This window comes from Capra hircus, chromosome 12 (genome assembly GCF_001704415.2).
Source record: "Capra hircus breed San Clemente chromosome 12, ASM170441v1, whole genome shotgun sequence".
Lineage (NCBI taxonomy): Eukaryota > Metazoa > Chordata > Mammalia > Artiodactyla > Bovidae > Capra > Capra hircus.
In genome coordinates, this window is record NC_030819.1 from 61868897 (window position 1) to 61896206 (window position 27310).

At 39.8% G+C, this 27310-nt stretch overlaps 1 protein-coding gene across 1 annotated transcript; it reads left to right on the top strand.

Annotated features, from left to right (window-relative positions):
• On the top strand, positions 704-27172 carry RFXAP (regulatory factor X associated protein). The gene is made up of 4 exons (XM_013968267.2): positions 704-840; positions 18173-19178; positions 23242-23349; positions 25678-27172. The coding sequence occupies exons 1-4, from the start codon at positions 704-706 to the stop codon at positions 25786-25788; spliced, it is 1362 nt and encodes a 453-aa protein (XP_013823721.2). The 3' UTR covers positions 25789-27172.

The window sequence follows — 27310 nt, forward strand, 5'->3', positions numbered from 1 at the left end:
AAACTCCAATACTTTGGCCACCTCATGCAAAGAGTTGACTCATTGGAAAAGACCCTGATGCTGGGAGGGATTGGGGGCAGGAGGAGAAGGGGATGACAGAGGATGAGATGGCTGGATGGCATGACTGACTCGATGGACATGAGTTTGAGTGAACTCTAGGAGTTGGTGATGGACAGGGAGGCCTGGCGTGCTGCCATTCATGAGGTCGCAAAGAGTCAGACACGACTGAGCGACTGAACTGAACTGAACTGAGTTGCTCAGTGGGTAAAGAATCCACCTGTAGTGCAAGAGACACAGGAGGCTCAGGTTCCATCCGTAGGTTGGAAGATCCCCTGGAGATGGAAATACTGACAACCCACTCCAGTATTCCTGCCTTAAAAATCCCATGGACAGAGAAGCCAGGCAGGCTACAGTCCAAAAGGTTGCCAAGAGTCAGATACTACTAAGCACGATCATGATTGTAACTAAGAATTCTGTTCCTAGCCCAACTGGGAACTAAAGAATAGGAAAACCAAAATCAGTTCTGTACTGGGACTCAGGCATGAATAACTGCTGTAAATATAACCGTGAAACTCATTACAAAAACAAAACTGGTGAAAATAAGGAAACAGTAGGTTAGCAGATGAGTAAGATGAGTCCATTCCTCTGATTAATGATACGAAGCCTGGGGAGTAGGAGAAGAAAAGAATGGAAACAAAGGTGAATGAAGTTCTGCCTCTTGCACGAGGAAGGAACAAACACTGACATCAACACAGAGACCTTGAAAGAAAAGCTGGAGTTGGCCAGAAGAACGGTGGCTGTTCTGGTGGCCACAGCAGAAGGGCACCTACTCGAGCAGAGGTAAACAACGGTTTATGGGAAGGATGTCAGGATTTCACCGAAGCAGTGGAAGGGCAGGAGGGCCAGATTCAGAAAGTGAAACACGCAACCCTGGAGGCTGGTCACCAAGGTCATCCCTGCTGGTGATAGAGCACTGCCCCCGGATGCAGGCGTTCTAATGGGTGTCCACCCTTGTGTCCTTTTGCCCTGGACTCAAGGTCTCCAAGGAGAGAGCCTGCTGCTGGCTGGAGGAAGGCAGGATGTTCCTTGATGGCCCTGAAGAGACAGCTCACCAGCCAGGGGTCTGAAGGCTCAACAGGAAGAGGGAGGATGGCAGCGCTTCCTAAACCATAATTGTTTCCTCCCAAGGGAATGATGCGACCTGAGCTGGTGAGAGGAGTGGAAGCCAGATCACATAGGGCCTCATAAGACATACTGAGCAGTGTGTACATTTTCCAGAGTAAAATGGGTAATCATTAGTTTGGAGCAGGAGAGTAACAAATTCCCAATTCCACTTTAGAAACATGGCTCTGGATGCTGAGAACATGCAAACTCGTGCACGGAACTCTAGCACGGTTTCCAGGAGCCTAAGGTCCACTTTTGAAACAGCCTGGAGTTTTTGCCTAGAAAAGGTCCAGGTTACCAAAAGAACTTAGCCTTTGTTCCAGCCAACAGCTGAGAAAGGTCCTTGACCTCTCTTTAAAGAGAGCATTTATTTAAAAAGCTTATAATTGTGAATCCTTCTTCTGTCCTACAGAAGATTGTCTGTATTTCCTATAGCCCCAAAGTGTTTTTTTTTTGAAGGATCTCCAAGCTGTTCCTCTAAAGTGTAACCCTAAGGACAGGGCCTGGCTCCCACCCTCTGTGGAGGGAGACTAACTTCAGTAGATGTGTTAGCAGGCTCCAGTGGCCTAATCACCAGAACAGGAACCACTCACCTGCTTTTTGTAATTTTTCTTGTTCCTGACTCTGCTCCAGCCCCTACTCACTCCCTCTTCCTTGTTCGCCCTTTAAAACACCCAGTGACCTCAGCAGAGATCAGAGTGGAACTCAGGATATCCTGGGGTCTCCCCTTTATTGCAATAAAATCCATCTTTATCATCTCTGTCTAGCACTGGTTTTGTTGATCTTTGACACGGAGATTTAGAGACAGAACTGGATGAAGGCAGTGATCCCTGCTTAACAGGAGTGGCCCAACCAAGGTACCAGCTATGAGTTTCAGAGAAGCTCAGGAGGGCTCCAGAGAAGAAATCGATTTAGGATGAATGGATTTTGTAACAGACTTTGGGGGACTATCCAAAACAGCCCCCAAAAAATTTATGCTACAAAAACTGTGTTCCCCACCCCTCCAAATAACTGACACGCTCTATGCTATCCCTTAATTAGAAGTGTGTTATTAGCCTCCACTTAAATCTCATTCATAGCAATAATGTGGACTCCTGTCATTTGTGGTTTCCTTGCCCATGATTCTGACCTTTACCATCTTTATATATATACGTATATATATGTATGTATATATACGTATATATATGTATGTGTGTGTATATATATATGTATGTATATATATGGTAAGGTTTCTAAAATACCTTAAAATGACAAAATAACCAAACAAAAACTCATCAGCCCAATACCCTCAACCAAAACCACTCTCCCCTCTTCCTCCCTTACTAGTAGTTCCATCCTTTCTCCCACAAGCAGCTTTCAGATCTCATCAACTAGCAGTGACTCTCCCCTGCCACTTCTCCTAAGTTGCTCATAATCAAATTATCTACACATGAAGAATTTTTTAAGTCAGTTAGTTCCCTACTTTTCATTCACACTTGCTATGAGTTTAATCTTTTCCTCTTGCTTAAAAATTCCATCAGCCTTCTGACCAGTTTCTTCACATCTTCTGACTCTGTATCATTTCCATACTAAATCCTGATTAGTTTTACTTTCCTGCTGTAAAACTCTAATGATGCACCAGAGCTAATAAATTAAGCTCAAACCATTCTAGTGTTAAAGATTTCCTCTCAGAATATTATACTATGAAAAAGTTTTGAACATAGAATCTCCCAAATTGAGTGCATATATGAGTCGGGGGTGAGGGTCTACTTTGCTTCATATTACTTCCCAGGTCACAGATACCCCTGGCTTCTCACTCATGGAGTGAGAGGAGCAGTGAATAATCCAAGTGGTAGATTTGGGAGCTGGAGCTCAGCCTCTTTTCCCCCCAGCCCTCTCCTGGGTCTGCCTGCCTGCTGAAAACATGCACTCCGGGCCTCTCTTAGCCTTGGCATAAGCTTGTTTTAGAGGCCTTGTGCCCGGGGAAGGTAAGAGAAAAGTAGAGTGCTGGGGCTATTCAGGATGGGCAAGCCCAGATCTAGCCCCAGGGTTTGGTATCAGGAATTCTATTGTTGCCACACACCTGAATCAATTTGAAGACCAAAACTAAAACATGTGGAAAGTGAGGCTTCTAAAGGCTGGAGGAATTGATTGGGATAATTTCAGTTTTGAGAGGACTATACCAAGCTCAGGACCTGTGGGGGTTTTAAATCATTGAAAAGTTTTTTCACAGCTAATACTTGGTGCTTAGTTTTTCATGAAGTTGGTTCTTAGTTACTTCAGCCTGTGTGAGTGAGATTAAGCCTCAGCTGCATAAAGATCTTGATCTGGTGACTTTGTATACAGGCAAGGGGCTCTCTCTATATTGCCTGACCTGCAGGTACGGATCACTTCAGGTGATCTTGGTGGCCTATAACATTACCCATATAGGTCTTAACAAGCAAACCTGGGTTGAGGTAAAATTTACTCTCTGGGCAGCTACAGATGACCTTGAACAACACAAGTCCAGGAAGGTCTGTGACCAAAGATAGGGCTTATATGGGGATTAAACCATCAAGAGAGAGCCTTGACTCTTCAAGGCAAGGTGAAGTTTATGCCTTGAAAGAGCCAGTTTCAGCAGCATATTTTCCTGCATCTACTGTGGTTTTCATCCAGGTCAGCAAAGATGTTAATTTCCTCATGAGTCATTGAGCAATAGCATGTAAGATTCTAGCTTTAAATTGTTAACATTAAGCTCAGGTAGGTAGTATCAGATTTTATTGCCCAAATTCTATTCTTTAATCAGAGCAAGAGGGATTAATCTTAAATTCATGTGACATGTCAACAGTCTTGAGTCACCTTCAACTGTGCAAACTCAAGTTGGCTTGAATTTGTTAATTCCATTAATTCAAATCAAGGCTTTAGATTTCAGACTAAAATCATAGATTCAACCATAAAAGGCTGGTAGATTTACAACAAGAATAAATGAGTATCTGTAGTGAAAAAAAAAATCCATCTTCTTAGTTTACACTAGTGAAATAGCTGAAATAAACTATTGCTAACCCAAGGCAAATAAAAAGGCTGATTATTTAAAAATACTGTGTCTAGGGAACAAAACTGCATTGGTCTGCATTTGTAGCTCTATAATCACAGTGATTCTAAGTAAATGTACAGATTTCCTCATTTAGCCCTTCTTTCAAAATGTCAAATATAAATTTTAAATGTCGGCAAATATTCAGTTAAATATTTGAAGCTGGGTTTTACAGGTTTTTGTACAAATGAACAGTCACCAGTGTGCTGACTCTGCCAATGCACTTTTTCTAATTAAGCCAATGAAAACATCAAGATTAAGTGAACATTTTACAAAGGAACATGTTGATCAAATTGGAAATGATACATATATATATTTCCAATATTTAAAGAATACTAAAAACTGCAATACTGTCACTTGACAGTTTGACAGTGTTCTATGCAGAAGGAGATGAGTCTCATTGTTTTGTACAGAACAACATTAATGATCATGAAATATGGCATGCCACACAGTACTCAAGAAAAATGTCTTAGCTATAAAAACGATAACTACAAAAAGGATGAAAAAATCAAATTAAATCATTTCCTTTATTCCATTGTAATGTTGGTTTAAAAACAATACAAAAGACATTGAAATCAACTGCATAATGTAAACAAGTAGATGAAAGCATCTATGATAAAGAAGCTTTACTATTTGCATATAGAAAATTTCCAAGGCCAGAAAAAATAGTAGAAAAAAATGTTATTTTTGAAATGACTGACAATGAATACAAAAGAATTTTCAATATTTGAAATCCTCACCATTGCTTATTTAACAGATGAAGCATCAGTAATGTTAGTTCAGAGCTAATTTAAAAAAGAAGCACCAAATGTTTTTAAAGTCATTTCATTATTCATCAACAATACTTACAATACCAAGAATCTAAGAGAGAGACACCATAGATCAATGAATGTTTAAAAGTAATACCTTCAATGATAGATTACCCATAATTTACCAAATGTCAATGAAGAGTTTGAATGTCTTGTCCAAATAAAATGGTTCAAGATTTTGTTTTGTAAAGATTTGGCTCACATTATGGACTTTTGTGGAATTTTTTATATAATCAATGAAAAAATAAATATCAAATTTGAAATACTGTAAAACAGGTTTATCTTTTAAGCTAAAGAAGATCTTTCTCTTTATTCAATTAATAAATATTTTATATTTTGTATATTACTATGCATATTTTGGGCTTCCCAGGTGGCTCTATGGTAAAGAATCCATCTGCCAAGCAGGAGATGTGAGTTCAATCCCTGGGTCAGAAAGATCTCCTGGAATAGGAAATGGCACTCCAGTATTCTTTCCTGGGAAATCTGATGGACAGCACTAAGAAACTCTCAGTCGTGTCCGACTCTTTGTGACCCTATGGACTGTAGCCTACCAGGCTTCTCTGTTCATGGGATTCTCCAGGCAAGAATACTGAGCCACTGGGGAAGTCCCAGATTAATAGGTCCCTCTTAAAAGAAAGGGAATCAATCTTATTACAGTGCAGGGAATTATCTTGACTTTTTCAACAAGTCAAATATTTTAAAATAACCGTGTTCACTAAGGATTTTAATAGTTTCCAGCTTTGCACCATAGTCAATCTAACATGAAGAGAGATGAAAGGATACTGACTCAGAAATACATTGCTCTCATGTCGAAGCTATGATGATTAAAGATCAGTTAACATTTTACAACACCAGATGGGGTGGTTTTAAGCAGATGTGGAACATGTTAACCAGAATTTTCAAGAAAAATTAATTGAGCTTCAAAAGAACCTTGAGGACAAAGCATGATTTCATCAGTCTAATTAAAAACGTTTGGGATCCAGCTAAGACTTTCACACCCACTTGTTGGAAAAGAATCAAAGTTATGGCAGCATTTCCTACCATATATATAGTTGAGAATGGTTTCAGCCTGTGCACTTATTGTAAAAATCTACAGGACGTTTTAAACTAATAGTACAAAATGATAAAACATAGACATAGGAAACAGACACATCATTGTATTTCAATGAAAGATATTTTTTCAAATATTTCATTTTTTATATAACAAAAAATTTCTAAGTACTTTGATATTTATGTTATGAAACTTACATTTTGAAGCTGTGCATTTATTTTTTGGTTACTTGGTTTTTTTTCCATATATTTCTGATACTCAAGACTCCCCAGAGATCTAGCACAATCTCTCCATAGCCTTTTGATGGCTGTTTCTTTTTCCTATTTTTTATTCTTTGTTACTTATTAGAGGATGGTCTTTCACATTTTTAAATTCTAGAGGCTAGATGCAGCACCCGATAAATTGTAGGATTTTTAGACAGAAGAAATGTAATCTGAGATAATCTTATCAGTATCCTATGTCATAATATAAAAAAATATTTTGCCTTTCATTTATAAATAATGTCCAACTTATTCTTCATTGCTTCCTTCCTTTGGCAGTCCATAATTTGTCTTTGAGTATTTTCCCTACTTCAATTAAATGTTTTCCCCTCTTTCTTATCATATGAAATGATCTGTTTTAACTTATCCTAAATTATTTCTATTCTGGTGTCCTCCAATGCCTCTGCTCTTTCTTTGTCCTGTACCCTTTGAAACAAAAGACTTCTAATGTTCTTTCTCATTTTTAACAAATGAAGACATCTGACTAGATCATTTTATTTTCCAGCCTAACTGCCTGAAAACTAATCTGTTAGATATACACATAATTTGATTATAAACAACCTTTTATGTTTCCTTTATATTACCTTTAGGGCAATGTTGATTTTTTTTTCAAAAAATGTGCTAAAATACACATAAGAAACTTCCACCTTACCCATTTAAAAATATGGCATTGCCCTATCTAAATGTACAGGTTCGGTTCAGTTCAGTTCAGTCGCTCAGTCGTGTCCAACTCTTTGTGACCCCATGGACTGCAGCACACCAGATCTCCCTGTCCACCACCGACTCCTAGAGGTTACTCAAACTCATGTCCATCGAGTCGGTGATGCCATCCAACCATCTCATCCTCTGTTGTCCCCTTCGCCTCCTGCCGTCAATCTTTCCCAGCATCAGGGTCTTTTCCAATGAGTCAGTTCTTTGGATCAGGTGGCCAAAATACTGGAGTTTCAGCTTCAGCATCAGTCCTGCCAATGAATCTCAGGACTGATTTCCTTTAGGATTGACTGGTTTGATTTCCTTGCAGTCCAAGGGACTCTCAAGAGTCTTCTCCAACACCACAGTTCAAAAGCATCAATTCTTTGGTGCTCAGCTTTCTTTATAGTCCAACTCTCACATTCATAGATGACTACTAGAAAAACCATAGCCTTGACTAGATGGAACTTTGCTGACAAAATAATATCTCTGCTTTTTAATATGCTGTCTAGGTTGGTCATAACTTTCCTTCCTAGGAGGAAGTGACTTTTAATTTCATGGCTGCAGTCACCATCTGCAGTGATTTTGGAGCCCCCCAAAATTAAGTCTGTCACACTTTCCACTGTTTCCCCATCTACTTGCCATGAAGTGATGGGACCAGATGCCATGATCTTAGTTTTCTGAATGCTGAGTTTTAAGTCAACTTTTTCAGTCTCCTCTTTCACTTTCATCAAGAGGCTTTTAGCTCCTCTTCACTTTCTGCCATAAGGGTGTTTTCATCTGTATATCTGAGGTTATGGATATTTCTCCTGGCAATCTTGATTCCAGCTTGTGCTTCATCCAGCCCAGTATTTCTCACGATGTATTCTGCATATAAGTTAAATAAGCAGGTTGACAATATACAGCCTTTACGTACTCTTTTCCCAATTTGGAACCAGTCTGTTGTTTCATGTTCAGTTATAACTGTTGCTTCCTGACCTGCATACAGATTTCTCAAGAGGCAGGTCAGGTGGTCTGGTATTCCCATCTCTTCAAGAATTTTCCACAGTTTGTGGTGATCCACACAATCAAAGGCTTTGGCATAGTCAATAAAGCAGAAATAGATGTTTTTCTGGAACTCTCTTGCTTTTTCGATAATCCAACAGATGTTGGCAATTTGATCTCTAGTTCCTCTGCCTTTTCTAAAACCAGCTTGAACATCTGGAAGTTCACAGTTCACGTACTGTTGAAGCCTGCCTTGGAGAATTTTGAACATTACTAGCGTGTGAGATGAGTGCAATTGTGCAGTAGTTTGAGCATTCTTTGGCATTGCCGTTCTTTTGGATTGGGATGAAAACTGACCTTTTCCAGTCCTGTGGCCACTGCTAAGTGTTCAAGATTTGCTGGCATATTGAGTGCAGCACTCTCAAAGCATCATCTTTTAGGATTTGAAATAGCTCAATTGGAATTCCATCACCTCCACTAGCTTTGTTCATAGTGATGTTTCCTAAGGCACACTTGACTTTGCATTCCAGGATATCTGGCTCTAGGTTAGTGATCATACCATCATGATTATCTGGGTCATGAAGATCTTTTTTTATAATTCTTCTGTGTATCCTTGCCACCTCTACTTACTATCTTCTGCTTCTGTTAGGTCCATACCGTTTCTGTCCTTTATTGAGCCCATCTTTACATGAAATGTTCCCTTGCTATCTCCGATTTTCTTGAAGAGATCTCTAGTCTTTTCCATTGTATTATTTTCCTCTATTTCTTTGCACTGATCATTGAGGAAGGCTTTCTTATCTCTCCTTGCTATTCTTTTCAAGTCTGCATTCAAATGGATACATCTTTGCTTTTTGCTTCTCTTCTTTTCACAGCTATTTGTAAGGCCTCCTCAGACAGCCATTTTGCTTTTTTGCATTTTTTTCCCTTGGGGTCATCTTTATCCCTGCCTCCCGTACAATGTCAAGAACCTCCATCCATGATTCTTCAGGCACTCTGTCTAGCAGATCTAACCCCTTGAATCTATTTCTCACTTCTACCGTATAATCCTAAGGGTTTGATTTCGGTCATACCTGAATTGTCTACTGGTTTTCCCTACTTTCTTCAATTTAAGTCTGAATTTGGCAATAAGGAGTTCATGATCTGAGCCACAGTCAGCTCCTGGTCTTGTTTTTGCTGACTGTATAGAGCTTCTCCATCTTTGGCTGCAAAGAATACAATCAATCTGATTTCGGTATTGACCATCGGTTTTAGTAGTGTTAAATACATTCACATTGTTGTCCAACCAATTTCCTGAACATTTCTATCTTCCAAAATTAAAAGTCCATACTCATTAAGCAACAATTCCCCATTCCTCCCTGTCCCCAGCTTCTCAGGACAATGTTGATTCTTAAATTATGTGCATCAGTATATTATATTAAATGTGAACTTCATTTTTGGATAAGGAATTTTATTAAATATTTGATAAAATACATGGGACCTTTGGATCTAACAGGTGATAATTATTTTTATGTGTTAACTGAACTGGGCTAAGAGATGCCCAGATAGTTGGAAAAACATTGTTTCTGGATGTGTCTGTGAGAACGTTTCTGGACGAAATCAGCATTTAAATCAACTGACTAAAGAAGACTGCTTTCACTGATGTGGGTGGGCATCACACCATCTATTGTGGGACTAAATAGCATAGAAAGACTGAGAGAGAGCGAATTTGTCCTCTGCTCAAGCTGGGACATCCATCTTCTTCTGCTCTAGATCAGCGCTCTTGGTTCTCAGGCCTCTGGGTTTGGACTGAATATACCACCTGAATTCTCGACTTTGCAGATGATCATGGGACTTCTCAGCCTCCACAACTGGATGAGCCAATTTCTATAATAAATCTCCTTATATGTATATAAAGTCAACTTATATAGTTATATATATATATATATATATATATATATATATAGTTGACTTAAAGAAGAATGCACACCAGGAGACTTGTGCCTTCAAGTTTTATTCAGGGGCTCAGTGAAGACTCTAACTTGGGAGACAGTTCTCAGGAGCTGCTCCCCAGAGGTGGGGGAGGAGCCAGCATATATCTGAATTGTTTAGCTGGGAAATACGTATAGTCAAACACAGAAGTTGGTAAAAATTATTGCTGATGACAAAGAACAAATATCTCAAGTTAATAATTTCAGTGCTTTTCTGTGTATGAGGAGGGGCAAGAATATGAGGTCACTGAAATTCTTCCTAAGATACATATATATAATTATTCCAAGCACAGAATGCCTCATCCTTTTTATCATCCTGAATTCCCCTCAGGGTGCAGTGTTGGTGGGCAGCAACAGTGGATTGTGACTTACTATTATAGAAATGGATAACGAGTGACACTCTTTATTCTTTTTTGTTCTCACTATATATATATATATATATATATATATATCCCATTAGTTCTGTTTCTCTGGAGAATCCTGACTTAATAACAGTGTCAAGGACCACTTGAAAGAAGAGTGTTTTATTTATTTTGATATTTCCAGGGCCTATAGCACTATGTAATAATAGAAGCTAAACAAATGTTTATTGAAAAAAATGAATGACTAATATGCTAAATGAAATGGATTGGAGAGGAAAAACTCAGAAAAGAACGCATATTTTATGATACTATTTAATGAAATGTCAAAAATATGCAAATGAGTGGACACAGAAAATAGTGGTTGCCAAGGGCTGGGGGAGGGAAAACAAAGAATGGGGGATGATTGTTAATAAGTGTAAGGCTTCTTTTTGAGTTGAATATGCTCTAAAATTATATAATTGTGATGGGTGCACAACTCCATAGATATATTTTAAAACTCTGAATTGTATACTTTAAGTAGGTGAACTTTATGATATGGAACTATCTCAGTTTAGTTCAGTTCAGTCGCTCATTTGTGTACGACTTTTCGAGACCCCATGAACCACAGCATGCCAGGCCTCCCTATCCATCACCAACTCCCGGAGTCCACCCAAACCCATGTCCATTGAGTCGGTGATGCCATCCAACCATCTCATCCTCTGTCGTCCCCTTCTCTTCCTGCCTTCAATCTTTTCCAGCATCTGGGTCTTTTCAAATGAATCAGCTCTTGGCATCAGGTGGCCAAAGTATCGGAATTTCAGCTTCAACATCAGTCCCTCCAGTGAACACCTGGGACTGATCTCCTTTAGGATGGACTGGTTGGATCTCCTTGCAGTCCAAGGGACTCTCAAGAGTCCAACACCACAGTGCAAAAGCATCAATTCTTCAGTGCTCAGCTTTCTTTATAGTCCAACTCTCACATCCATACATGAACTATCTCAATACAGTCAAAAAAAAAAAAAAAGAATGATGGATCGATTGAATAAATCTTCAAACTCACAGTTCCCATCCTTGACAAATCATAGGCCTTTATCAAATGTTCAGCCAATTTTGATTTTATACTTTCCTTTGAAATGCTAGGTATTTTCAGAATATCAGATATACAAATGCATTTTATATCCAAAACAAAATATAAGTTACCATTTTATTTTATTTAACCATCAGGACAAATTTTATTCAAGACACCAACTCAGCTTTGTTATTGTTTGGTTGCTAAATCGTGTCCCACTCTTTGCAACCCCAGGGACTGTGGCCCACCAGGCTCCAAATCAGCAGCATAGTGTAAATTCAAGAGAAGGGAAATACTGACTTATTTCTTCCTATATTGGCAACTCACGTTAAGCTCAATTAAACAAGAAAATGATATCTTAGAGGTAAGGGATAACTTGTCCAAGGTGGATCCCTTGCAGGCAGAGCTTCATATGTCAGCCAACTATATAAGGAATAAACTCTGATCAGTATCAAGGATTGGACCCTGGCACGTGATCTCACCTGGGATATAGCTAGTGCTTCCCTAGCTGAGCTGGCAGATTAGGGCTGCAGTCAAGGTTCTGCTTTTGGATCTTAGTTCCTTACCATGCCAGGGGAGGGGCTGATGCTACCCTATGCTTGCAGTTTAAAGCTCCATAGCCCAAGGGCCTTGGTTGGATTCCTCTCCCAGAACCTAACATTTGATCCTCAGAAGGCAGTAGACAACAGAGGGATGACAGAAATACTGTTGCAACCCATGCCCAGCTCATCACTGTTCTAGAAGGCTTGCTGCCTTTCAAGCTTGGTCCTTTGCTATACTGACATACCATTAGTATACTCTTTATTTGTCCTATACGTATTTCTAAGGCTGGAAGGGGAAAAGATTTTAAATACTGTTCAGTTTTTTAAATCACAGTATTGTGTTAGTTTCAGGTATACAGCAAAATGATCCAGTTATATACATATTTTCAGATTATTTTCCTATTAAGATTATTACAAGATATTATAGTTCCCTGTGCTATACAGTAAATCCTTGTTGGGTATCTATTTTATGTATAGTATTTTGTATATTCAGATAGTTTTTAATATTTAGTTACTTTGTTAAAGAAAAGAAATATCCAAGATAGTCTCTTACTATATTGAGTAAATACAGATGTACTGAGTGTTACGAATGCACTTAGTATGAATGTATGTAGTGTTAAACATCACCTTGGAGTTACTGCTCAGCTAGAGGTTACCTGACAATTACTTTCCCTTTTTTGTTTCCTTTTGGAAATAAACACTTCTGTTATTAATACTTGGTGAATAGGCTTGGCACTTTGACTTAATTTTTCTGCTGAATTTCACTAGCACTTAAAGTTGTATTCTCAACTCAAAAGTATTTTTATTGCTCTCCCAGAGGATACAGCCTTGAATTTAGTATAGTTTTTGTCTTCTAATCTTAAAATGTGACAGAGCAGTTCATTAAAAGCAGTGGTGAGTATACATAATACAGATGGTGTGATATCTAGCTCTTTTTTTTTTTTTACCTTATTTGAAAAAGCACTTCTATCAACAATTCTCCTTGTATTTTTTAACTGTATTTGCATGACTCCTGAATTGATTCAACCTGTTTTTTTTTTTTTTTAAAGATGTCGTGTTCCCTGGGGCTACATTACGAACAGGTCTAGATGGCCCTCCTGAGATAGAAGCTAAGTTAGCCACACAGAAGGGGATACCTATAGAATAAGTAGATTTTCACTGACCATAAATGTCAATCTGGCTCAGACTAGCAAACCTAAAAGAGCCTCATGCAGATAAAACCTTTTTGGCTAGGAATAGAACTAGTGTTCCAAAGTTTAAGAAAAAGTATATTCATAAGTTGTACACTACAGCTTTAGAAATTATTTAAGCACACTGATCTTCAAAGTGTCCATAAAGCACTGGTGATTCTGTTCTAGAAGAAATGGACTACTGTTCTCTGTGTACTGCATTCTGAGCACTTTAAAGGACAAAGTCAGCCCGTAAGATGGGCTGAGGGCACAGATAAGGAGTTGCTGGACATCAAAGAGCCTCTCGCAGTCTGTCAAGGCTCCTGGGATGACCCAGACTTGCCATGTGATGAGTCATTCGCACGCGAAATAGGTGGTTCGTGGGATCACCCGTCACAGCAGTGAGACTGAGGGGTGCCAAAACACACTTTAAGGACAAACACCAAAGACTGCAGGACATGCTTCTGGTCATTGCCATGATCCTCAAATCACTTCTATAAAGTGGGAAACTTCATTTAAATATTTGCTAACAATGATGACATGTTGCACTCTTTCCAACCTTCGTTGGAGCTGTTTGTTCCCAGCTCCCTGACATATTTCTGTAATTGCTCTTCAATCACTTTAGTCTATACAATATTATCCTCTCACACTCAGGTCTCCTGGGAGTCTTCTGAATATTGTATTTCAAACTTTCCTGTGGTTCATGTCTACCTCTATATGCAATCAATTATTTTTAGGCAGTAGGTCCCTGTTCCCAGTTTAACTTGTTCAAACTATGTCTCCAATCCAGCTTCATAGGCTCAGCTTCCCTCTTGGAATCTTCATGTTCACTACCTTCTATGTCTCAGCAGATCTTCCTAACAGGCAGTATATTCCCTCTCAGTGTGAATCCCCTTTAACAGGCAGCCAAAAAGCCCATATATACCAAACACCATGAAAGAAAACCTTCACTTCTTCATCTCAGTTTCCCATTTAAAGGAACTCTCTTGATCACAGATAAGCATTGTTTTCAAAAACACAGAAGAAAGAATGTACATGGTTATGGAGAAACAGTAAAGCAAGCAATAGAGGAAATGAAAAAGCCCCTCAGAATTTATACAATGCCTTGTCTTTAGTAGTAAGTTTTTCAAAGAAGATAAATGGATAGAAATATTGTTAAAATTTTACTTTGACTATAATCTGAGTTTCTACCATTTTAAAAGTACTATATATGCAAAATCTTATTGGTTAGTGACAAATATACTGTTAATGAATCTCATAGCAAGGATATCTGTTTGCATACATAAATCTACTAGATTACATTTTAGCTTTAGCAGATAAATCAGTGGTTCTCACTCTTGACTACTTATTAGAATTACTAGAGAGCTTTCTAAAAGTATACATGCCCAGTCCCACACCAGACCAATAGAATCAGGATCCCAAGCAGTGGGCTTAAGCACTGACCATTACAGTATATTATAATCTAAACTCAGGACACAGCTTACAGATCATTTAGACCAACTTGATCATTTTATAGCTGAGAAACGAAAGCCCAGAGACCCAGAGCCCAGAAAGCCCAGGTCCCCACCTGGTCAGTCGCACTAACACTTAGGGACAGAGCCAGGCCTAGAGCCCAAAAGTCTTGTGTCCATCCAGGTTCCTTCTTTCACCTTGACTCATTCACTTGTTAATATATTCATTCAGGAAATAGTTTGAGAGCCCATTCTAGGCTAAATCTTAGATAAAAAACTTGTTGCTATTATAGAACATTGCTGGAAAGAATCCAAATGTCCTCCAATGGTGAACAGACAAACAAGACAATGAAATAACATTCTGCAATAAAAAGAAACAAACTACTGATACAATTAACAAAGTAGATGAATTTTAAAAACATTTATGCTAAGTCAAAGAAGCCAGGTAGAAAAGACCATGTATTATATGATTAACTTCAGTTCAGTTCAGTCGTTCAGTCATGTCCGACTCTTTGCAACCCCATGAACCGCAGCACACCAGGCCTCCCTGTCCATCACCAACTCCTGGAGTCCACCCAAACCCATGTCCATTGTGTCAGTGATGCCATCCAACCATCTCATCCTCTGTCGTCCCCTTCTCCTCTCGCTCTCAATTTTTCCCAGCATCAGGGTCTTTTCAAACAAGTCAGCTCTCTGCATCAGGTGGCCAAAATATTGGAGTTTCAGCTTCAAAATCAGTCCCTCCAATGAACACCCTGGACTGATCTCCTGTAGGATGGACTGGTTGGATCTCCTTGCAGTCCAAGGGACTCTCAAGAGTCTTTCTTCACCACAGTTCAAAAGCATCAATTCTTCAGCACTCAGCTTTTTTTTATAGTCCAACTCTCTCATCCATACGTGATTACTGGAAAAACCATAGCCTTGACTAGACGGAACTTTGTTGGCAAAGTAATGTCTCTGTTTTTCAACATGCTATTTAGGTTGGTCATAACTTTCCTTCCAAGGAGCAAGCGTCTTTTAATTTCATGGCTGCAATCACCATCCGCAGTGGTTTTGGAGCCCAGAAAAATAAAGTCAGCCACTGTTTCCCCATCTATGTGCCATGAAGTGATGGGACCAGATGCCATGATCTTCGTTTTCTGAATGTTGAGCTTTAAGCCAACTTTTTCACTCTCCTCTTTCACTTATATAAAATGCCCACAAAAGGCAAATCTGTAGTGATGTGAAGTAGATTAATGGCTTCCTGGGGCTGGGAGAAGGAGCAGGGGTTGACAGAGCCTGGACAGGAGGATCTTATACAGGTGATGAAAATGTTCTAAAACTAGAGTGTGGTGATGGTTTCACAACTCTATAAGTTCACCAAAAACCATTAAGTTATTCACTTACAATAGGTTCTTTAATGGTGTGTAAATTATGTCTCAATAAAACTTAAAAAAAAACCAATCTGCTGTCGTTTATTGAATATTATATAAAGGAATTTGAACTAGGATTTAAATAGTACTTCCCTCAGTGATGTGCTAGTATTTTTTTAAATCAGTTAACTGATATAAAGAATGCTTATACATTTTACAATGTAAATGTAAGCATTTACATTGTGTAAATGCTTACACAATTTACAATCAATAATACAATACATGACTCTTAATTGTAAACTCCAAACACTTATACTTCGGTGTGACTTGCCATTTCTTGCAAAATCCACTATCAGTTTTTTTCCCTAACAATAGTGTCACAAATTCAAACAATAAATAAATGCTTGATATCTGGCTAATACAGTAAAGAAGCTGTGCACATTACTGACCAAGAGTGTAGTTCTGACAAGAATGTTGGCTTATATTTTTATTTACTTTCAGGACAAAAGTGAAACAATGAAGATGTATGCCAGAACTTGACATGTTCTTCACTGAGGTACGCAGCTTCTTTGCTGAAATCAATTATGACAGTTGTCAAAGAATGAAAGAATATTTCCTCAATTATGGATGGGTGGTATTGACTATATGACAGCCACAGACATGAAACATTTTAACTTTAATCTTCATTAACATTTTTGCTATCACTTTCTTAAATCTAGAGACAACCAACAATAAATTCAAGCCCTCCTTTGTAGCATTTGACAATTTCCATGGTGTTAATACTCCCACAATGGCTGGTTTCAAGCTACCAACACATCTCTTAATGCAGAGCTGAGAAAAGATAGGCAGTATCACACCAATAAACAGTATTTCCACAGACAGATACAACCAACATAATTTATCTTATCAGCGTGGCTAAGAGTAAAACAATTATGAAGAGATGAGTTTTGAGTTTTGTGATCTTTGTTTTTAACATAAATTAACTGTAAATTTATGTAATTTAATATATTAAATATAATTATGTAATTTAATGTAACAATTAATAGTATAAAGTATAACAACGAACTTCCATCCACTGGCTCTAACATACAACCAACTGCCCATTTTACCAGCAAGAAAACTGAAGCTCACAGAGATTGTCACTAGCCCTGGTCACACAGGACAGTGCCACCCAGGCTGGTCTATTCCAAACCTTCTTCTTCTCCTTAAAATGTAGCTGGTTTTAGCAACTACTACAGGAACTGACCAGTAGCCATCAACACTGGGGCAAGACCTTCCACCAGCCGGCTTTCATCAACTAGCTCTAGTCACATGAAAAGACTAAATTGCTGAAGGCTCAGATGATGGTTAATAATTTTTTTTAGAAATAAAGTGTTAAAAAAAAGTTTTTATTGTAGTTACGACCAAGACATAGCAACATCCAAACACTCTGCTGTGAACATTTGTTGGGTAACCATCGCTTTCCTTTCCAATGGGTGGAATGGGAACTCTGACTAGAGAAGGAGGAAGAAAAAAAAAGGAGAGAGCACATCTACCTGAAAGTTTTGCTCAGGACATGGCAGGATCCGACTTGACTGAGTCCAGATTCAGTGACCAGCAACTGCATAACTCGTAGGAATGACAGATCATTGTCTTTTTAACGTTTGCCATTCGTTAATCCTATTCACACATCCCCGTCACTATAGTTCGTGAAAACTGAAGACTTACCTTAGAGGTCATAGCAAAGGCCATGAGCTGTGCGTCCTCAGTCACCAACGACTCTTTGCGACCCCCTGGACTGTAGCCCATCAGGCTCCTCTGTTCCCTGGATCTTCCAGGCAAGAATACTGGAGTGGGTTGCCATTTCCTCCTCCAGAGGATCTTCCCAACTCAAGTCTCCTTTGTCACCTGCATTGGCAGGCGGATTCTTTACCACCGAGCCGCCTGGGAAACCCAAAGGCCACGTATGATCAACCAATTTCCAAGAAAGAAAAAGGTTTCAAGAGTAAACCATTTAGTTCTCCACCGAAATACATCCCGGCCCGGGTCCGGTTCACTCCTTCTCCTCCATGGTACCATTTTCACATCGGCCGCCTCTGCCTTCACTGACTGCTATCTAGTGGGGCCTGGCCGTGACACGGCCACAGCTCAGCCTCTCAGCTCCCATTCCTGTCAGGGTGGGGTGAAATATTATAATGCGGGTCCTGATGCCGCATAAGAAGGCTCATGAACAATGTGAATTTACACTGTAGAGTTTCAGTTAAAAAAAAAAAAAAAGTGCTTCAAACATTTTAGGCAGAGTCGGTTCCAGTCAAAAAGCTCCGCCAAGCCCAGCTCCTCAAAACCTCAAGGGCACGCATTACCAGACGCGAGACCGCGCGCGCGACGCGGCAATCTCCCGCCACCGCTAAGCGCACATGCGCAGTCAGCACCTCGGGCGACCGCTCAGCCCCACCCTTCAGAGACGCCGGGTTCCCTGAAGGCCACAGAGCGTAGAGACGCTCACGCGCCGGCGGCAGACGCGCAGGCGCAGTGGGGCGCCGTCGCGGAGCCCTGTCGGGTTTTCCTCGCGGTCCGGGGAAGCTGGTTTGCTAGGTGCAGTTGGGCCCGCCAGGTGCTGAAAGACCGGGATCGTGGATCCCCAACACCTAAGTCTCAGCAGTACGGAGGTGCAGGGTGTCACCGAAGGCGCGGGGCCGGGCGCCGTCAGCGGCGCGCTCTGCCCCGGGGCCCCCGCCCCTGCCCGGGCCAGGCCCTGGCTCCAGCCCCCGTCCCGGGCGCCGCGGGCTCGCAGTTCGCGCTGCTGGTGATGCACTCCTGTGGAGGGCAGGACGAAGCCGCGGCCGAGGGCGTTCTGCGGCAGGCTCCGGTCCTGGGGGGCAGCGGCGGGCCCGGTAAGGCCGTTCGGTACCTGTGCGAAGTGGCGGGGGATGGCGAGGAGGAGGCGGGGGAGGACGAGGCCGACCTGTTGGACACCTCGGACCCCCCGGGAGGAGGCGAGAGCACAGCCAGTTTGGAGGATCTGGAGGACGAGGAGACCCACTCGGGGGGCGAGGGCGGCGGCGGGGGAGCCCGGAGACGGGGCAGCGGTGGCGGCGGCGGCGGCGGCCTGAGCAAGACATGCACGTACGAGGGCTGCAGCGAGACCACGAGCCAGGTGGCCAAGCAGCGCAAGCCGTGGATGTGCAAGAAACACCGCAACAAGATGTACAAAGACAAGTACAAGAAGAAGAAAAGCGACCAGGCCCTGAACTGCGGTGGGGCCGCCACGGCTGGCAGCTCAGGAAACGTCAAACTGGAGGTATGGCCTGGGGTCTGGGGGAGTGGGAGGTGGAAAAAGAGACCCAATTCCTGCCGCAGATCGCAGCTCCAGCGCCTGCCCACCGGCTCCCAAAGGGGCCAGGTTTCCGTGGCTGGATTTGTGGCTGAAAGTTAGCGAGGGCTTGCCTTCAACTTTATGCAAACGTAGACAAAGCCTGAACAGTTTTGGTACACCCTTGTAGAGATGAGTAAATCTCAATGAAAATGGTGTGACATGGTAGCAAAGCTGTAATTGCAAAGATCTGGGATATGGGCTGGAAGGTCAGGTAGTAAATTGAGCTGATTCATCACTGGAGGAGCAGGCAAAGAGACTTAGGAACCCAACTGAAATCGGTCCTTTAGAGAAGGTAATATCTTCCTTTTTTCACTACCCTATTCTCGGTATCCTTTTCTTAAATATACCTAATCTGAGTACCCTGTTGGCAGCACCTTTCCACTAAAGTGGAAAAAAGAGTACTTTTGTTAGTATTCTTTGTGTTATATTCTTAATCTTATCTCAGTAGTCTGTTCTTATTAATAGTGCTTAGTTCTGTTCTCAGTGTCTTTCTCTCAGTTAACTTTATTCTTAATACTCCAGTTCTCAGTAAATAAGCATCTCCCTTATTCAAGAATGAAAGTAAGGGTAGTCGTTTGACCCTCTGTTTGTTCCAAAGGTACTCATTCACCTCAGAATTCTTTACAGAATGAGATGATACACTTCTTTTCAGGAAGGAAATGTTTTACCTGTAACCACTTTCTTTTTCTTTTTTTTTAATTGTCAAGCATTTACACCTACAGTTTGCGGAAAATACATAAAAGGCAAGTAGATACCTGAATTAGAATCTCTCCCTTCACCCCCTACAAGAAGAAACTTAAATTTTTTCCTATTCTGAAATAACTTGCATGATTTCTTAGGAAAGAGAACTGCTATACACAACGAATAATAGCCATTTACTTAAAGGATACTATCAGTTTGAGGAATCGGGAGCTCTAAGTCTTTGTTGAACTGAGTGTAAAGAAAAGAACTAACGGGAACAGTCAGGATACAATAAGGGCCAACTATAAGTGCTGCTTTCTTTAGTAGTGGAGAGGATAGATCACTGTAGGCTGAGATATTCTAGAAAGGCTTTGCAGAGAAAATACAACTCAGTATAAGCTAGAATGGATGGCTAATAGTTTGTGTTTAATCAGCTAAGTTTCTTAGATGCCAGGCACAGTGCTCAGCTATAAATGGAGTCTCACCCCTTCAGCAGTGAGATAGATACTTTACTTTCCATAAGTGGAAACTGAGGCAAAGAGAGGTTAAGTAACTTGGCCCAGATCATGCAGCCAGCAGGTACTCAAACCCAAGCAGTCTGGTTCTAGAACCTAAAGTCTTATCCGCATGCTATCCCGCTTCCCTAGAATTTTGGTGGTAAAAAGAAAGAGAAGCACGTCTTAGTAAAGGAAGGAGAAGTGGGAATACAGGAGCTACTTTTCGGAAGACAACAAGGGGACCTTTCTAGCTAAAGTGGAGTATCTGTGTGGAAAATTGACAAAAGATAAATTTGGAAAGAGTTTGAAGCCAGTTTTTTTAATGATACTGAATGCCAGGCAGTGGGATTTGAATTTGGAGGCTTCAAAAGAAAGTTCCTAGTTAGGCAGTAAGAAGGGCTCCTATTGTAATGGTGTGGGTTAAAGTCAAGGGCCTCTAGATGAAGAGATTTTTAGGAGATAGCTATAGAAGGACTGGTAGATGGTGACGGAGTGTGCTGCCATAGTATGAGCAGCAAGATTAGAAATTAAGGTATTTAAAAATCAGTATTCCTTAAAAAAAAAAAAAATCCGTGTTCCTGATACAAATCAAGGTTAAATGAGGAACAGATGTATATAATGTTTAGTCCATGTATCTAAAAATGGTGCTGTGTGAATGACACAGAAAGGAGCCAGGGATTAAAGCAGTGACCTGTGGGATTGAGCATTATCATAAAATGTCTAAGAAGGCTATCATTTGGAAGAAGCAGTAGAGATATTTTGCATAGTTCTGAAGTAACCAGGACTCAGGTGAGTTACAGGGGTTGTGTGTTTCAGCCCAACCTAAGGAAATGCCACCTAAGTGTTAATTACGCAAAACCAAATCAGTTCAGTTCAGTTGCTCAGTCGTGTCTGACTCTGCGACCCCCATGAACTGCAGCACGCCAGGCCTCCCTGTCCATCACCAACTTCCGGAGTTTACTCAAACTCATGTCCATTGAGTCGGTGATGCCATCCAACCATCTCATCCTCTGTTGTTCCCTTCTCCTCCCATCTTCAGTCTTTCCCAGCATCAGGGGCTTTTCCAATGAGTCAGTTCTTTGCATCAGGTGGCCAAAGTATTGGAGTTTCAGCTTCAGCATCAGTCCTTCCAATGAATATTCAGGATGGGTAGCCTCAAAAGATGGTAACTCCTTAGAACAAAAAGTGTTGAAGATTTCTATAATTCCAGCACTTGCAGAAGTTAGGACTGGATGACTGAAGGTTATTTTCACTACAAGCTTCTATGATTTTATGTTACTGACATTCTGAATGTGTTAATGCACAGTGATGTGTGTGAGGTGGTGAGAATAAGGGAACTCCACTGTCAATTTCAGCATCCCATTTCTAGTGTACATAAGGATGAATTAGTCCCATAAGTAGTTAATCTTATGGCGAGAGAGAAAGAAATTATTTTTGTTTTCTCTGAGTATCAGAGTCTTCTTTTTACAGGTGTGTGGGTTTGGTTTTTTTTTTTTTTTTTTGGTGAGGCTTAAAATGTTTATGGATTGAATGTTTTTTAACATTAGATTGATAAACTCATAGTGAAAGAGATAAGGTGAATATTCTAATAAATAACTCAGAAGCCAGTAGAAAGAAAGTCAAAGGACTTCCCTGGTGGTGCAGTGGTTAAGACTCTGCACTCCCAATGCAGGGAGCATGGATTTGATCCCTGGCTGGGGAACTAAGATCCCACATGGCATGGCCAAAAATAAACAAAATTGGAAATGTAAAAAAAAAAAAAAAAGGTCAAGAGAAAAAACAGCTTAACATCTAAATGCTCTTTAGATGAAGAGCAGAATAAGGATAAATTTATAGAAGGCATGGCTTATGTGACTTTATATTTGTCAGAACTTTTGTATGTGGCCAGCGTTTTATAGGAGTCAGAATGTTTCAGTAAACTTAACATTTTGTTGGCCAGGAAAATTGTAAGTATTTAAGGTCCTACCAATGGCACCCCACTCCAGTACTCGTGCCTGGAAAATCCCATGGACGGGGGACCCTGGTGGGCTGCAGTCCATGGGGTCGCTGAGGGTCGGACACTACTGAGCGACTTCACTTCACTTCACCAGGTAACTGGGGGAACATAGTTGGTAGTAAGTGCTGCTGATTTTGAGTAAGGATGCCTCAGGGTATGTTGTGATTTCAGGACTACCTGTTTTGTTTATACCAGTGGCAGGAAATTACTTACACCAGTGCTTCCAAGTCTTTTCAAAGCCAGTTTGTCATTTTTCTCCTGGTGACTTCCAGATTTTGAAATCTTTGCGTATCAGTTGCTTTTCTTTAAGTAATATTTTACTGCCCACCCCATTTTTTTGGTTGGTGGTGTTTGTTGTTTTGTTGGGCAAAAAAAGCAGTAAAGAATGTTTCATTAGCACTACGTAAATGGCCTTTGAGTTCACCTATTCCATCCAAAGGCAGGCAGATGGTTTGACCTGGATAGCTGTATCTAAAGAAAGTGTTCCTTTTCTACTTGGCATTGTTTTGTAATATTGAAAATCGCTCACAGCTATTAAAATAGGTCCCCTTCCTCTACCCGTGCTCCTCTGTTGATTTTTGAGAACTTCTGGAGACTGAAGATCCCAGGTTGGAAATCCTGGAGGGTGAGGGAGTGAGCCGTGTTATATAAAATTAACTGTCAACACGTGGCCTAGTGACTTAAAGAGGGACTTTCCCAAAGGCTCCCAGAAACTGGGCAAGAAGGAAGAGAAGCAAAGCATCATTGAAATGCCTGTCATCATGAATTATTATATCAACTCTTAATCCTATTTGCATTTTATCTTTTATCCCAGGAAAGTGCAGACAACATACTCTCCATTGTAAAACAAAAAACGGGATCTTTTGGAGATCGACCTGCAAGACCTACTCTTTTAGAACAAGTGTTAAATCAAAAAAGACTGGTAAATATCTGTTTGTACAGTAGTTCCAAACCTAACACATTTGTTTGTTATAAATGGAACTGTTCAACTTTTGAGATTTTTAAACTGGTTATCAGTTTAAAATTGTGATTTTAAACTGGTTGTCAGTTTATAATTGTGATACTGTGTTAAACTGGTCCCGAACAGAACTGAGCCGCTGCCAGTATACACTGGAATCTCACAAAGACAAAATTACAGAGAAAATATAATTTCAGTTCAGTTCGTTCAGTTGCTCAGTAGTGTCTGACTCTTTGTGACCCATGAACCGCAGCACACGGTTCATCCCTCCCTGTCCATCACCGACTCCTGGAGTCCACCCAAACCCATGTCCATCGAGTTGGTGATGCCATCCAACCATCTCATCCTCTGTTGTCCCCTTCTCCTCCTGCCCTCAATCTTTCCCAGCATCAGGGTCTTTTCAAATGATTCAGCTCTTCTCATCAGGTGGCCAAACTATTGGAGTTTCAGCTTCAACATCAGTCCTTCCAATGAACACCCAGGACTGCTTTAGGATGTACTGGTTGGATCTCCTTGCAGTCTGTGGGACTCTCAAGAGTTTTCTCCAGCACCACATTTCAAAAGCATCAATTCTTTGGTGCTCAGCCTTTATAGTCCAATTCTCATATCCACACATGACTTTTAGCTACATAAAAATGAATACTGTAGTAAAAAAAACGGCAGCATAAAAATAAAAATGCAAACCTGAAAATAACAGGAAAAAGACTTGCAACAAATATATAAAAAATGATGTTTGATAAGGTTGACATTTTTGTCACACAGATTGATGAAGAAAAATTTTGGCCTCAATACATTGCAAAAAAAATATAAACAGAAAAAAGCAGAAATGCTTCCCTTACATGATACAGAAATGTATTTCATATCAGTAAAAAATCACATAATAAACAGTTCAATAAGTGAAAATTATTTAAATGAAAACACACAGTGATGTTGAGGACTCCCATGAAAGGGACTCTCATTCTGATGGCATCTTACATTAGTACAACATTAATATAATATTATAATATTAATCAAAGAAAGCAGTTGGACATTCTGTATCAAGAGTCCTTAAAATAGTCATTCCTTCACTCAGAAATCATTTTACTGTGAAGACATACGCAGGAATTGAATCCTAAATAGAGATAAAGTTAAGCGTAAGGACATTGCCAGAAATGTATTTATCACAAATAGTAAAATAGTAATTTAAACAAGTTCATGGTTCAGTAGCCTCATAACAGCTAAGTAGACTGTTGTACATTTACTTAATAAAGGTTGGGCAGTCTTTACAAGAGTTGGACACGACTGAAGTGACTTAGTGGGCACGCATGCATTGGAGAAGGAAATGGCAACCCACTCCAGTATTGCTTGGAGAATCCCAGAGACAGAGGAGCCTGGTGGGTCGTCTGTGGGGTCGCACAGCGTCAGACACGACTGAAGCAACTTAGCAGCAGCAGCAGCAGTCTTTACAAATAAATTTTAAACAAAAGCATTTAGTAAGTAGGAAATATACTATGCTGTAATGTTAAATTTTAAAGTCAGTATTTAATGATGGTACTTCCATCTTATTTGGTTTATCTTGTTCAGTATATTAGGCTCAAGGTTTTTCTTCCTTATCAATTTATATAGATACTTTAATAAAAACATATTAGTCTTACATTTGTCATGTGAATATAACTATATTTAGAAATGGTCACTGTATAAAACGTATTAGTTGTTTTAGAGCAGTTGTATTTCTTTTCTGAAGTTTTGGTAGTGTGCTAATATTAGTTTTATTATACCTGTATTTACACACACATACCTATACACACAATCATACATCATTTTTAATTTCTTCCAAATGACTTAGTGAGCTAGTGGGAGGAACTTGAGCTCCAGTACTTGTCAAAAATGTATATGTTTCTAAAGTGGAATTTAACTGCCATATTTACATGGGGTATCTTTTCATGTCTTTTTTTTTTTTTGCCCTTGCTGTAATCTTGGGCCAGCGCTTTTCTTGGCCCTTAGGTTTTATAAAGAGTATACATGCTGGCATATCATAAAAGCATTTCCTTTGTGTGCAAAGTCACCAATAAAATCAGGCTTCCTGCATGAGTTTTAGATTTTAGTATTTGATGCATGATACCAGATTTTATTATTATTAATTTGAAGTTTAACTGCAGTGCATCAAATGAAGAAATGAATTCAGTTCAGGAATTCTTTTTGTAAGTATATTGTATCAGGTATAAGGATATAGCAGAGTAATTTTATAGGATGAATACAATCTCATAAGAATACTGCTACTAATAAACATATTTTCTCTTTTTCCTTTTTAAGTCATTACTAAGAAGTCCAGAAGTGGTGCAGTTTTTACAGAAACAGCAGCAGCTATTAAATCAGCAAGTTTTGGAACAAAGACAACAGCAATTTCCAGGAACATCAGTGTGAGGAAATTTATTAAGAAGATCTACATGTTTTTTATCTTATTGTAGTAGATGGACATATTTTTATACTACAGATAAATGGGGTAAGACATGCCAGCAGATGGTAAACAGTCATTTTCCTGTGAATGTGTGTGTGTATTTGGAGGCAAATAAGCATTGCACATTGTGCATCTAGCCCTTTCAGATCACCGTGGATTGAAGAAATCAGCTTATCTTTCCAGAGTAGCATTTAAATATAAGGTTTTTTTTTTAAAAAAAAACCAAAGTGTTTCTCTTCAGTTATTGTTACTGAGGATAATGCAGTAGTTGCTTTCTGTGGAAGTCATGAAGTTAGTAGATATTAATCTTGGGTCATCTAACTCAGTGGTTCTCATCAAGGGGTAATCCATGGCAGTCCAAGGGCCAACCAGCCATCCAGTTGGAAATGGATGGGTATGTTTTGTCACAGTGACCTTGAAAACTTGCTGTTTTTTACTGAGTGGGCCAGGAATGCTAAGTGTCTGGAATGGTTCCCCACAATTCAGAATTATCTTACACTCAGTGGCAACAACCCTCCTCTTAAGAAACACTGAGAGCTATTTGTGTTGATAAAATGTAGTTAGGGCACCTAGAGTTGGGTTCTCATAATAACCTTTTCTTTCCCTTTAAGACTGGAGCTGTCAAGGTGGTAAGGGTATTTTTTATGTGTAAAGAAAAGGATCATTATTAAATATCTGAGAGAATAGGATGTGCACCTCTTCTCAAAGATGTGCTGGTAAAACCCAGGGGGGATTAACTAAGTACCCTGGAATGAGTGCGCCTCCTAGAGTCGGCCTCTCTGCTTCTATCAGTGTTCTGTTTTAAAGCAAACAACTCTTGTGTACTGAATTTGTGAACAGTACAAACGTATGTCCTCTTACCAGTGTCAGAACAAAACTTTTTTATACTCATTTCTTCTTCAAAAACAGATCCCCAAAATAACACTCCAGAATTTTTGTCAGTGGTTTTCAAAATTGAGCTATTTTAAGATTGTGTTATTCCTAGATAATGTTCAAGAGTGATGGACAATCTGGATAGATACTTTTTTCTTGTACTTTCTCCTAGTAAAACTTTTAAAAGGCAAAGCTTACCAATAAGAGTACCAAATCAAATGTCAAGAAAATATTTCCAATGTCAGAATAATAAGTGCATGTGCCTCAAAGTTAAAACTGTGCAGAAAGTTGTTAAAATCTCTTGAGTTTTAAGCTCTGAAATATATATCAAGTTAAATTTAGTCATGGATGTTCTAAGATGTCCTTAAGGAGAGAAGGAATCTTTTTGTTCACTTTTTATATCTGTTTTTATACCTGCATATCTGTGCAGAAATGCTTTTACCAGAATTACTCATTAAAGTCATAATTGACCATTGAGTTGTCTGATTCACTAATTCTGTTGTTCAGTTGCTCTACACCAGATGCAGAGGAATTCATTTACATTTGTTATCCACTGTTAGCTTGTTTTCTTACTTGTGGAGCTGGGAGCTTTTCTGAACCCCTAGAGTATAAGTT

Bases quoted from the DNA above. Each gene is read 5' to 3' on its own strand.
- RFXAP (XM_013968267.2), top strand. From the start codon at position 704: ATGAAGTTCTGCCTCTTGCACGAGGAAGGAACAAACACTGACATCAAC. The intron at 19,179-23,241 runs GTATGGCCTGGG...CTTTTATCCCAG, and splicing joins CAGGAAACGTCAAACTGGAG to GAAAGTGCAGACAACATACT. The intron at 23,350-25,677 runs GTAAATATCTGT...TTCCTTTTTAAG, and splicing joins TGTTAAATCAAAAAAGACTG to TCATTACTAAGAAGTCCAGA.